The following is a 13,525-nucleotide window of genomic DNA, read 5'->3' as shown; positions in this document are numbered from 1 at the left end:
CCATCTGTGAAGTAGGGATAAGAATCCTTACTGAGGCCAGGCGTGGTGGCTCATGACTGTAATACCAGCACTTTGGGAGGCCGAGGTGGGCGGGTCACAAGGTGAAGAGATCAAGACCATCCTGGCCAACATGGTGAAATGCTGCCTCTATTAAAAATACAAAAATTAGCTAGGCGTGGTGGTGTGTGCCTGTATTTCCAACTACTCAGGAGGCTGAGGCAGGAGAATCACTTGAACCCAGGAGGTGAGGTTGTAGTGAGCCGAGATTGCGCCACTGCATTCCATCCAGCCTGGCGACAGAGCAAGACTCCGTCTCAAAACATAAAATAAAATAAAATAAAAGTCCTTACCGAGAATGTTGACAATAGGAACTTAAAGTAATAATATAACTCCTAGGCATTTATCCCAGAGAAATGAAAATTTACATCCATGCAAAAATACATACAGGAGCATTTACAACAAATTTATCCATAGTAACTCCAAACTGGAAACACAGATATCCTTCACTAAGTAAATGATTAAACAGACTTAGGTTCCTCCATACCATTGATTGCTACTCAGCAGTGAAGAGGAATAAACTATTGATACATGCAACAAGTTGGCTAAATTTCCAGAGACTTATGCTGAGTAGGAAAAGCAATCCCGAAAAGTTATTTACTGTATGAGTCCACTAATATAACATTCTTGAAATGACAAAATTATAAAAATAAAGAACAGATGAGTGGTTGCCAGGGGTTAAGGAGGGGATGGGGAAAGGAGGGAAGTAGGCATAGCAAGGCAATTTACTTCTATAGAAGGGTGCATCTCATAGATGGAGCATGGCAAGAGCACACCTGAACAAGGGAGGGGAAGGGGTTCTTATTCCTGACGCACGTAGCCCCTACTGCTGTGTTGTTCCCCTATTAGCTAGAGTTATACTGCACAGCCTAAGCTAATTCTGATTGGCTATTTTAAAGATAGTGGGGGTACGAGCCAGAGTGGTGGAGTGGGTAGTTTGGTGGGAAGGATGGTTATAGGACAGGTCAGAGCTGGTGACCAGGGGTGACTCAGGTCAAAGCAGGTGACCAGGGCAGGTGACTGAAGCAGGTGACTGGGATGACTTAGGACAGAGCAGGGGACTGGGGGAACAGATGTGAACTGCTGATTAGAACTGGTGGAAAAGTTGTTTACTGAAACTATAAGGAAGTTAAACTTTACAATGGAGAATTAAAGAATAAGAGGACTGAACATACTGACATGCTGATTCTTTGAAGAGAAACTTGGAGTTTCTCTTCAGTCACACAGCTAGTTAGGGTAGACTAGATTATGCTATATATAGTAAACAACTCCCAAATTTTAGTGGTTTAAAACAACGAAGTTCATGTCCATGGCTCATGGGTTGGCCAGGAATGTTCTGTGCTATATTACCTTCTATCAGACTCAGGATGAGGGAGGCTCCATTTTTGAGCATCCTTGATCACGAAGGCAGGAAAAATGGAAGATGGTAAGGTGTGCACTGGCTGTTAAAGTTTCTGCCCGGAAGTGACTAATCACTTTTACTCATATTTTATTGGTTAAAACAAGTCCTGTGGTCATTTATGTAAATTAAGAGGGACAAAAAGTGGTATTCTACCTGTGCTTAGAAGGAAAAACAAACATTTTTTGGAAACAGAATTAATAAAGTCACAACTCAACCCCAAATCCATACTATTTCATTTATATCGTTGGTCTAATAGGATTTTTGTAAGGATTAAAAATGTGAAAACATATGGAAGGATTTAGCATGGGATCTGCCTTATAGTTAATGTTCAGTGAGTACAGAAATTGAATCTTAAATATTGGTTAAAGTAGAAATGGGTCAAAGTTTATCTTCAGTATTCTCTTCTGGCCATTTTTTGGTGCAAGCCTTTCTGGCGTCTCCCGGAACACTGTGCCTGGAAGCTTCTCACAGTTGCTGAGGCCTCATGGCAGTGCCCCTTTGCTCCAATATCTTACGTCCTAGCAAAATTCCTGTGCTCTGTTGATTTTGTCAGAAACTTGCTCATGGTTATATAGAGTCTTTAACTAATTTCAGAACTGACCCTTAGAGAGTATTTATTCAGTCTCTGGAGAGAAAATTGAGGCCCAGACATGCCAGAGAACTTCCAGCTAGTAGTACAGCCAGAACCAGAACTCACACCTTTTTTTTTTTTGGAGATGGAGTTTCGCTCTTGTTGCCCAGGCTGGAGTACAACGGCGCAATCTTGGCTCATTGCAACCTTTGCCTCCCAGGTTCAAGTGATTCTGCTGCCTCAGCCTCTCAAATAGCTGGGATTACAGATGGGCACCACCTGGCCCAGCTAATTTTATATTTTTAGTAGAGACAGGGTTTCACGATGTTGGTCAGGTTGGTCTTAAACTCCTGACCATAAATTACCCACCTGCCTCGGCCTCTGGAAGTGCTGGGATTACAGGTGTGAGCCACTGCTCCCGGCCAGAACTCACACTTTCTACTCCTGAGCTTAGTGCTTTTTCTACTGCTTCTCAGGCTGGGCTGATCAACTGGTTCCTTATACCAAGTTAGTGTACTTTGCTCACAGAGGGGATTCACGTAGTTTTCTTTCTTTCTCACAGTACTGAAGATGAACAAGAAGAGATGTTGAAGGAGTCACCAAAGAAACTGAAAGAGAAAGACATGTATGGTCACCAAAAAGAGTTGCCTAGGGATGCTTGTGTAAAGTCTTGATTTTGAGGGACTGGTATATTGTTTGTAAGAATCTTCCAATTTTTATGTGTAGACTTAATGTGAGCATGGTGCTTCTTTCACCAAAAAGTTATCAAATTGGTGATATGATTTATAACTAATAGCAGCTTACACTCAAGGAAATGTAGTGATGATGATAATAATATAAGTTTATGCTTAAGGTAGATTAAATCTGTTTTCCACAAAATATCCTGGAAATATAGAATATTTCATCTATGGAAATAGTTCATTTTTAGCTGCTGAGATATGTTTAAAGTTACAGTATCTGGCAAAGAAACTCTCTATGGTGCTGGACGTGGTGGCTCATGCCTGTAATCCCAGCACTTTGGGAAGCTGAGGTGGGTGGATCACTTGAGGTCAGGAGTTCAAGACCAGCCTCACCAACATGGTGAAACCCCATCTTCTACTAAACATACTAAAATTAGCTGGGTATGGTGGCACACACCTGTAGTCCCAGCTTACTCAGGAGGATGAGGCAGGAGAATTGCTTGAACCTGGGAGGTGAAGGTTGTGTTGAGCTGAGATCACACTATTGCATTCCAGCCTGGGCAACAAGAGCAAAAGTCCATCTCAAAAAAAAAGAAAAATCTCTATGATAATAAAAAATATATATATAAAGACAATCTCTTTTAGATATATTCTTTAATATTCTCTCTCTCTTTTTTTTTTTTTTTGAGATAGAGTCTTGCTCTGTCACCCAGACTGGAGCACAGTGGCACAATCTTGGCTCACTGCAACCTCCGCCACTTGCTGGGTTCAAGCGATTCTCCTGACTCGGCCTCCTGAGTAGCTGGGATTGATTACAGGCATGTGCCACCATACCCGGCTAATTTATTTTGTATTTTTAGTAGAGACGGGGTTTCATTGTTTTGGTCAGGCTGGTCTCGAACTCCTGACCTCGTGATCCGCCCGCCTTGGCCTCCCAAATTGCTTGGATTATAGGTGTGAGCCACTGCGCCTGGCTAATATGCTCTTTAAGATGTATAAGATATTCTAAAATATTCTCTAATTCTGGCCTATTGACACATTAAAAATTTTGTTAAGAGTATACTTAAGGCCGGGCGCGGTGGCTCACGCCTGTAATCCCAGCACTTTGGGAGGCCAAGGCGGGTGGATCACGAGGTCAAGAGATCGAGACCATCCTGGTCAACATGGTGAAACCCCGTCTCTACTAAAAATGCAAAAAATTAGCTGGGCATGGTGGTGCATGCCTGTAATCCCAGCTACTCAGGAGGCTGAGGCAGGAGAATTGCCTGAACCCAGGAGGCGGAGGTTGCGGTGAGCCGAGATAGCGCCATTGCACTCCAGCCTGGGTAACAAAAGCGAAACTCCGTCTCAAAAAAAAAAAAAAAAAAAAGCATATACTTAAAAAGTATCTCTCAGGAATATATTGTTTGATTTTTCTAACCATCTTCTCATCATTACTGTGTGCTCTTAATTCTTTAGATCATTGACAGATATTCAAGACCTGTCTAGTATCTCCTGTGAACCAGACAGCTCTTTTAAGGAAGCTTCATGCAAAACACCCAAAATAAACCATGCACCTACTAGTGTCAGCACTCCACTCAGCCCAGGTAACCACAGGGAAGAGAAGAACTTACAGCCCCAGCCCCTTGGCTCTGGGAAACCAAGCCATGAGATCAGAGCTGGTGGCTGTGTTGTCACAGTGCAAAGGTTTTTCCTTGGTGCCAAAGCTCGGTAATCCCATGGGAGGCCAGGTGTCAGGGTGGTGGCGATTATTGGGCAGCCATTAGTAGGTTTTATTTAGAACTGCAGTGGTAAAGCCATGCAAATGCTACGTCTCCTCTAAGCGCTACTGAATTTAGTGCAAAAGCACTGAGTTTTGTAGGGTTTGCAACTTAAAACAGTACCTTGTGCTTAAACTTTATATAGTTCTTAGGTCCTGCAACCATGTGCAACCAGCATCAAATATCCTCTCTTTAGTGGCCTTATTTCCAGTGTATTTGTGGTTTTAAAAATCTCCCTTGATTTTATTTTGATAAAGTTTAAAGTCCAAGTTTAGAGACTATTATTTTTTATACTGTGAGGAGCTGTGTCTCAGATCAGTGATTATTTCAATTATTAACAATTTGGAAAATCTTTGGTATAGGTATAGTTTTGTGGGTTTGGATGTGTGTGTGCGTTCTTTTTTTAATGTACATCATATTGGGGCACTAAAAAAAAAACCAAACGAAGGAAAAGAGGAAAAAAGACAAATAATGTGAAGGATTCAGACAGTAACCTCCCTCTTTTCCCCAACAGGGTCAGTTTCTTCAGCTGCCAGTCGGTATAAAGACTGCCTTGAAAGTATGACATTGCAGGTAAAAACAGGGTCTGCCTCTTGCTGGAACACTCAAGAATCTATTCGAACTTTGTCTGATGAATTTACAAGTGTCCGAGAGAGAGCAAAGAGACTGGATTCTCTCCTTACTTCCTCCGAGACTCCCCCTTCAAGATTCGCTGGCCTTGTAAGTGTATCTATTTCACGTTACACGCTCACGGAGTCAGCCCAAAGGGCCCAGTGACCCAAACTGCCACGATTTATCCAAATTCATTAAGAAAGCAAGAAATAAGCTGGGTCCTCTCCAGGCTTCCCAGGGATTCCTCTCTTGAGTCTATATTGTGGGAGGCTTAAGTTTTGCTTCCTCCTTGAAGCCTCCCCTAGTTACTTCCCTGAGAGTTTTGATTGATCTCTACCATTCCCTGAACTCCTGAACTAATAACCTGCAGGAAAAACGCTTAATTGTATACTGCCTTCTTCTCCTCCTCGTCTTCTACTTCTTTTTTTTGTTTTCCTTTTTCTCTCCCTCTCTCATATGTGTAGTCTTTTCAGGAAAACTACAAGTTCTGGCCAGGCACGGGGGCTCATGCCTGTAATCCCAGGATTTTGGGAGGTTGAGGCAGGGAGATAACTTGATTTCAGGAGTTCAAGACCGGCCTGGGCAGCATGACGAAACCCCATCTCTACAAAAGATACAGAAAATTAGCCGGGACATGGTGGCATGTGCCTGTAGTCCCAGCTACCCAGGAGGCTGAGGTGGGAGGATTACTTGAGCCCAGGAGTCAGGCTGCAGTGAACTGTGATCAAACCACTGCACTCCAGCTTGGGTGACAGAGTGAGACCCTGTCTCAAAAAAAAAAAAAAAAAAGAAAAGTACAAGTTCCTTACTTTATGAAAAATTGATTGTCAACTTTTTTGGCATTTGGCTCAAAAAAAGGTCTCACTCTGAAGTAGGGAAATGAAGTATGTGTTCATTTAACAAACTGTTAATTGGGCAAATTCTAAGTGCCAGGCACCATGTCAGGCCCTCTTCGAGGCATCCAAGTGTGAATAAGAAAGACATAATCCCTGCCTCATAGGAGCTCACTGCCTAGTGAGAAAGACAGGCCTGATGTAACACAGCGATAAGTACTGAGTGCTCAGGAGGCAGTCAGGGATAAGAAGCTTCCCAGGCTGGATGCAGTGGCTCAGGCCTGTAATCCCAGCACTTTGGGAGACTGAAGTGGATCATTTGAGATCAGGAGGTCAAGACCAGCCTGCCCAACATGGTAAAACCCTGTCTCTACTAAAAATACAAAAAAAAAAATTTTAGCTGGGAGTGGTGGTGCATACCTGTAATCCCAGCTACTTGGAGAATTGCATGAACCCGGGAGGTGGAGGTTGCAGTGAACCTAGATTGTGCCACTGCACTCCAGCCTGGGCAACAGAGTGAGACTCCATATCAAAAAAAAAAAGAAGGCTTCGCAGAGGAGGGGACATGTGAGTGAGTTTTTCGTGACTTAATCAACAAAACAGTTGGAAATGACTGAGCTGCATATGTGTGTTTAGCTCAACACACATGACAGTTACCATTGTTTATCTCTTACTTATAGAAAAGATTGTCTTCATTTACTGGGTCTGGATCCCCCAGGCTTGCTAAGGCATGTGACACATCACTACCCCATGCCACCCAGAGAAGGAGCCTGCCTAAAGGTACCCTGTGTTTAATATCAAAATAGAAGTTTAAGGAGGCTTGAATTGATGCTTGTCAATCTTTGATGCCGTGTTAGGTTCAGACAGAAATGCTGTTTTCCCCTTGATTATAAAAGTAAAGCACAGTCATTGTAGAAACCTTGGAGAATAAATAAAAGCTTAAAAAAGAAAGTGACCGCACTTTTTTAACCTCACGTACTATTTTTTTGCATATCTTTTTTATATTTTTATAAATATATAATAATACATTTTAGCATAGTGAGATCATATTGTGTATCAGTTCTAGACTGCTTTATTCCCTTGATATATTTTGAGGCTTTTCCCTTGTCATTAAAAATTATTCATAAATATATGTAGTAGCTATGTAATAGTCTATTCTTCACATTGCTTAACCATTTTCTTTTCTTTTTTTTTTTTTTGAGACAGAGTTTCGCTTTCGTTGCCCAGGCTGGAGTGCAATGGCACAATCTCAGTTCACTGCAAACTCTACCTCCTGGGTTCAAGTGATTCTCCTGCCTCAGCCTCCTGAGTAACTGGGATTACAGGCATGCGCCACCACGCTCAGCTAGTTTTGTATCTTTGGTAGAGATGGGGTTTCTTCCTATTGGTCAGGCTGGTCTCAATCTCTCAACCTCAAGTGATCCGCCCACCTTGCCCTCCCAAAGTGCTGGATTTACAGGCATGAGCCACCATGCCCAGCTAACCATTTTCTTATGTTTAAGATTTATATCATTTTTGAATGTTTGCTTTTTGTACATAAATTTTTATCTGTACCTCTGATCCTTTCCTTAGGATAGATTCTTAGAAGACAGTTTCCAAATCGCAAGATCTGAGAATATTAGCAGTCTTAAGGCATATTACCTTTATTACTTAAATGTCTTCTGTCTTTGGTATAACTCTTGGAATTTCCCTCAGGGGACAGGATAGGAAGTTGTGAATTATGTTGAGGTATTTTGGTTAATGTTATAATTAAGCACTTGGGGCAAGACCCAAAGTATGGTTGCCCCTAAATTCCCTGGCCTGATAACATTTAGTTAAAGGCCTTCTACTTTGTGCTTTTGTTCATTTTGGTTGGCCCAGAACCTCTGTATTCCTCCAGCAGCCCTAGTCCAGATTGAGCCACTTAGTAAGAATTTGTAACTTAACTCCTTCAAAATCCTTAGGAAGGGAGGGGCATAGATCAAGCACTATTGGGGTAAGGGCTGATGCAGGAAAGGAAAGGGATTGGAGTAAAAGAGGGGAGTAAAGGCCATTCACATGTTAGGAGCTCTCTACTGGGACTATTACATAAGAGGCTTTCTTCCTCCTTATTTTGTTTCATCATTGAGAGAAATCCTCAGTCAAGTCTATCTGACAGCCTAGGAAAATTCAGTTCATGTCCAGGAAGGTGTTAAGTCATTTTCCTGTTTTTCTTTTTTAAGAACTAGTAGAAGCCATCTCACAGCATCACATTGATGAGCTGCCACCACCATCTCAGGAGCTACTTGATGAAATTGGTAAGAGATGTTCAATACAGAATATACTTGGCCCTGTTAGTTTCATCACTGACCACGATATGGTATCTTTGTCTCAAGTATGAACACTAGTATAAAAGGCCCGATGAAGGCCTGGGTGAATATAGGAAGGGGCAGTTTTCCAATAAAATGAGCCACAGCCTGACCAGGATGATTGGCTTGTATCAGTTGTCATTTTGTTACTTAAAGGACTTATGTTGATGAATCTAAGAGGAAATAACATACAAGTGGTTTATTTTGATGAATTTCTTTTATGAAAGAAGTTCTTATCTCCTTTCAGAACAAACCAGCCATTCCTTGGAGGCCTGAGGGCCAGCTGCCAAGGCCAAGACACCTGTACTTTCAGTTTTGCCATTAGCTATAGGTATTAAAGGTATTGGAATTGTGAATAAATCTCCTTCCTAAGAACAGGGAAGTCAGTGGCACAAAACCTAGTAAGACTAGAATTTGCAGGCAGAGACTGAGCAGTACTAAACAAATTTTATATGCAGCTGATTGACTGACCCTGTCCAGCTGGTCTGATGTGAAAGTAAATGTTACATGGTTATGGAAACACTGGGGGGCAGGTGCTCTGTTTCACTAGGAAAGATCTGACTGCTCTTTTCTTAACAGCCTGGCCAACCAGCCCCTCACCCTCAGAGAATGCATCTCACAGAAGGTTGTTGTGAAGATTAATTGTGAACATTAATCTTGAATTAATGTATGCAAGTGCTTAGAAACAGAACCTGACACCTAGGGTTCTGCAAGTGTTATGTATGATCATCATCATTTCTATTTTGAGTGTTGTGTGGGATTTTGTCATACTTGAAGAATTCCTTTCAAACCTAGAATGCCCTAAAGCAGTGGTTCTCAAATTTTATCAGGCATCAGAATCACCTGAAGGGCTAGTTAAAACACACATTGCTAGACCCCCAGAGTTTCTGATTAAGCAGGTCTGAGATGAGGCCTGAGAATTTGCATTCCCAACAAGTTCTCAAGTTATGTTAATACAGCTAGTCTAAGGATCACCCTTCGAGAACCACTGCTCTAGAGAACAGCAGGACATCCAAAGGAGGAAATAAGTTTCCTTTGGCTTTTGTGTTGTGACAGAGCTCTTGAAGCAGCAGCAGAACTCATCCACAGTGTTACATGAGAACACAGCAAGTGATGCAGGAGTCACTACAAATGGTAAGTGAACTACCTAGATCCTTTTCATCATGTTCTTGTAATGCTGTTCTTGGCAACACAGTGCTACATATAGGGAAGTGTGACCTTGAGGTCAGGCACAACTCCACTTCAATTCTGACTTTATAGTTATTTGTATGACAAGCTATTTTACTGTTTCTGAGCCTTAGTTGTCTTAATCTGTAAAATGGGGATAATAATTTCTATCTCATGAAGTACGTATTAGCTCCATGTACATAGCCATGTACAAGTACTGACATTTTCAAATATTAGCAAATGTTAGTCCTCTTCCCTTTATAGGACTGCTGGCAGGATGGAATGAGATAGCATATGTAAAATGCTTGGCATACATTAAAGGATACATCCCTTCCCCACCCAAATTCCTTTCTTGGTGCTCCAACTTAGAAACTTCTAACAAGTGAGAACAAGATGGTCCCCAAAGTAAATTTGTGCAATTTGTTTTCATGGTTGCTTGCCTCCTCTTTTATGTGCCCTTTCTTTCTTCTGCCTCCTCTGTCTCCTTTGAGCCTTGGCACAAGCAAGGTTTCCTGTAGCTTCACCTGGCACTGAAAATCTCCCAAGACCCCAGAAGCAGCTGCTGCAAATACAGGTGGCCTGCAGACTGCCACCTGGTGCCCTGCTTTCATGGGAAGAGGGGAGCTAATGCATTGCATACTTCAGGGACCACTGATTGGCCTTAATTTTTGCACTCTTATTTTAAGGCAACTTTTCTCAAATTTTTTTTTGTTCTAATAAAGTTAATTCTTTCAACTGTTTTTAGATCAAAGGCACTTAGAAGAACAAGAAACTGACAGTAAAAAAGAAGATAGTAGTATGCCTTGGTCCAAAGAAGCTGAAGATCTAGGAGAGGACACAGAGAGGTAACAGTAAAGCTAGATTTTTGAAAGGATTTTAGAAATTGCATTAGTTCGTATTAGTTTTTTTTCTAATATTGACAAATAAGAAATGAAAAAAGTGGTCTTTTTCCATACTACCTAACAGCCCCTATTCCTAAAGGGTTACTTTTTAAAAAAGGGTTGCTTTTTTTGCTTCAAAAAATGTTTGTGATAAAATATATATAACAAGATTTATCATCTTAACCACTTTAAGTGTACAGTCCAATAACATTAATAAGTATATTCACATTATTGTGCAACTAATGTCCCAAACCTTTTCATCTTGCAAAACTGAAACTCTATACCCATTTAAAAACTCCCCATTTTCGGTTGGGCGCCGTGGCTCACACTTGTAATCCCAGCACTTTGGGAGGCCAAGGTGGGTGGATCACCTGAGGTCGGGAGTTCAAGACCAGCCTGACCAACATGGAGAAACCCCATCTTTACTAAAAATACAAAATTAGCCAGGCGTGGTGGCACATGGCTGTAATCGCAGCTACTCAGGAGACTGAGACAAAAGAATCACTTGAACCCGGGGTGGCGGAGGTTGCAGTGACCTGAGATCGTGCCATTGCACTCCAGCCTGGGCAACAAGAGCAAAACTCTGCCTCCAAATAAAGAAACAAAGAAAGAACCCAACTCCCCATTTTCTTTTCTTCCCAGACCCTGGCAACCACCATTTTACTTTTTGTTTCTATGAGTTTGACTACTGTTGATACTTTACATAAGTGAAATCATACAGTATTTTTCTTTTTGTGACTGGCTTATTTTAACTTAGCATAATGTCCTCAAAGTTCATCCATGCTGTAGCATGTGTCAGCGTTTCCTTCCTTTTTAAGACTGAATAATACTCTGTGGTATGTATATACCATGTTTCATTTATCCATTCATCTGTTGATGGACATTTAGGTTGCTTCCACCTTTTCTTATGGTGAAGAATTCTGCTGTGAACATGAGTGTACAAATATCTCTTTGAGATCCTCCTTTCAATTCTTTTGGATATATACCCAGAAATGGTAGTGCTGGATCATATGGTAATTCTATTTTTAATTTTTTTGAGGAACTGCCACACTATTTCCATAGCAGCTGCCCCATTTTACATCCCACCAACAGTGCACGAGCGTTTCAGTTTCTCCACGTTCTTGCCAACACTTGTTATTTTCTCTTTTTTTGTGGGGGTGGAGGCTTTTTTTTTTTTAATAGTAGCCATACTAATGAGTGTGAGGTGGTGCCTCACTGTAGTTTTGATTTGCCCTTCCCTAATGATTAGTGACATTGAACATCTTTTCATATACTTGTTGGCCATTTGTATATTTTCTTTATTTTTTTAATTGCATTTTAGGTTTTGGGGTACATGTGAAGAACATGCAAGATTGTTGCATAGGTACACACATGGTAGCGTGATTTGCTGCCTTCCTCCCCTTCACCTATGTCTGGCATTTCTCCCCATGCTGTCTCTCCCCAACTCCCCACCCCCCACTGTCCCTCCCCTGTTTCCCCCCAACAGACCCCAATGTGTGATGCTCCCCTCCCTGTGTCCATGTGTTCTCATTGTTCAACACCCTCCTATGAGTGAGAACATACGGTGTTTGATTTTCTGTTCTTGTGTCAGTTTGCTGAGAATGATGGTTTCCAGGTTCATCCATGTCCCTCCAAAGGACACGAACTCATCGTTTTTGATGGCTGCATAATATTCCATGGCGTATATGTGCCACATTTTCCCTGTCCAGTCTATCATCGATGGGCATTTGGGTTGGTTCCAGGTCTTTGCTATTGTAAACAGTGCTGCAATGAACATTCATGTGCATGTGTCCTTATAGTAGAACGATTTATAATCCTTTGGATATATACCCAGTAATGGGATTGCTGGGTCAAATGGAATTTCTATTTCTAGGTCCTTGAGGAATTGCCACACTGTCTTCCACAATGGTTGAACTAATTTACACTCCCACCAACAGTGTAAAAGTGTTCCTATTCTCCACATCCTCTCCAGCATCTGTGTCTCCAGATTTTTTAATGATCGCCATTCTAACTGGCGTGAGATGGTATCTCAATGTACTTTTGATTTGCATTTCTCTAATGACCAGTGATGATGAGCATTTTTTCATACATTTGTTGGCCTCCTGTATGTCTTCTTTTGTGAAGTGTCTGTTCATATCCTTCGCCCACTTTTGAATGGGCTTATTTGTGTTTTTCTTGTAAATCTGTTTTAGTTTTTTGTAAATTCTGGATATTAGCCCTTTGTCAGATGGGTAGACTGCAAAAATTTTTTCCCATTCTGTTGGTTGCTGATTCACTCTAATGACTGTTTCTTTTGCCGTGCAGAAGCTGTGGAGTTTGCTCAGGTCCCATTTGTCTATTTTGGCTTTTGTTGCCAATGCTTTTGGTGTTTTAGCCATGAAGTCCTTGTCTATGCCTATGTCCTGAATGGTTTTGCCTAGATTTTCTTCTAGGGTTTTTATGGCGTTAGGTCTTATGTTTAAGTCTTTAATCCATCTGGAGTTAATTTTAGTGTAAGGTGTCAGGAAGGGGTCCAGTTTCTGCTTTCTGCACATGGCTAGCCAATTTTCCCAACACTATTTATTAAACAGGGAATCCTTTCCCCATTGCTTGTTTTTGTCAGGTTTGTCAAAGATCGGATGGTTGTAGATATGTTGTGTTGCCTCCAAGGCCTCTGTTCTGTTCCATTGGTCTATATCTCTGTTTTGGTACCAGTACCATGCTGTTTTGATTACTGTAGCCTTGTAGTATAGTTTGAAGTCCGGTAGTGTGATGCCTCCCACTTTGTTCTTTTTGCTTAGACTTGACTTGGCTATGCAGGCTCTCTTTTGGTTCCATATGAAGATTAAGGTGTTTTTTTTCCAGTTCTTTGAAGAAGGTCATTGGTAGCTTGATGGGGATAGCGTTGAATCTGTAAATTACTTTGGGCAGTATGGCCATTTTCACAATATTGATTCTTCCTAACCATGAACATGGAATGTTTCTCCATCTGTTTGTGTCCTCTCTTATTTTGTTGAGAGTGGCTTGTAGTTCTCCTTGAAGAGGTCCTTTACGTTCCTTGTTAGTTATATTCCTAGGTATTTTTTTCTCTGTAGCAATTGTGAATGGCAGTTCGTTCTTGATTTGGCTCTTTTTAAGTCTGTTATTGGTGTATAGGAATCCTTGTGATTTTTGCACATTGATTTTGTGTCCTGAGATTTTGCTGAAGTTGCTTATCAGTTTCAGGAGATTTTGGGCTGAGACGATGGGGTCTTCT

General features: G+C 41.4%; 1 protein-coding gene across 9 annotated transcripts in view; it reads left to right on the top strand.

Annotated features, from left to right (window-relative positions):
- The window catches only part of TEX14 (testis expressed 14, intercellular bridge forming factor), a 93,436-nt gene that overhangs the window by 67,467 nt on the left and 12,444 nt on the right, over window positions 1-13,525 (top strand). For 8 of the 9 annotated variants that reach the window (XM_064378409.1, XM_064378405.1, XM_064378403.1 and 5 more), the window contains 7 exons: window positions 2,593-2,655; window positions 4,169-4,296; window positions 4,985-5,190; window positions 6,596-6,695; window positions 8,117-8,191; window positions 9,299-9,376; window positions 10,155-10,254. In XM_064378409.1, coding sequence (XP_064234479.1) covers window positions 2,593-2,655; window positions 4,169-4,296; window positions 4,985-5,190; window positions 6,596-6,695; window positions 8,117-8,191; window positions 9,299-9,376; window positions 10,155-10,254 — 750 coding nt within the window. Of the gene's footprint in view, window positions 1-2,592; window positions 2,656-4,168; window positions 4,297-4,984; window positions 5,191-6,595; window positions 6,696-8,116; window positions 8,192-9,298; window positions 9,377-10,154; window positions 10,255-13,525 lie in introns of those variants that run through there. The other variant, XR_010343344.1, reaches the window with a different exon arrangement.

This window comes from Aotus nancymaae, unplaced genomic scaffold (assembly GCF_030222135.1).
Source record: "Aotus nancymaae isolate 86718 unplaced genomic scaffold, 86718_ANA_hifiasm-v0.15.2.pri h1tg000018l, whole genome shotgun sequence".
Lineage (NCBI taxonomy): Eukaryota > Metazoa > Chordata > Mammalia > Primates > Aotidae > Aotus > Aotus nancymaae.
The sequence above is the reverse complement of the archived record's forward strand: the minus strand, read 5'-3'. Positions and strand labels throughout refer to the sequence as shown.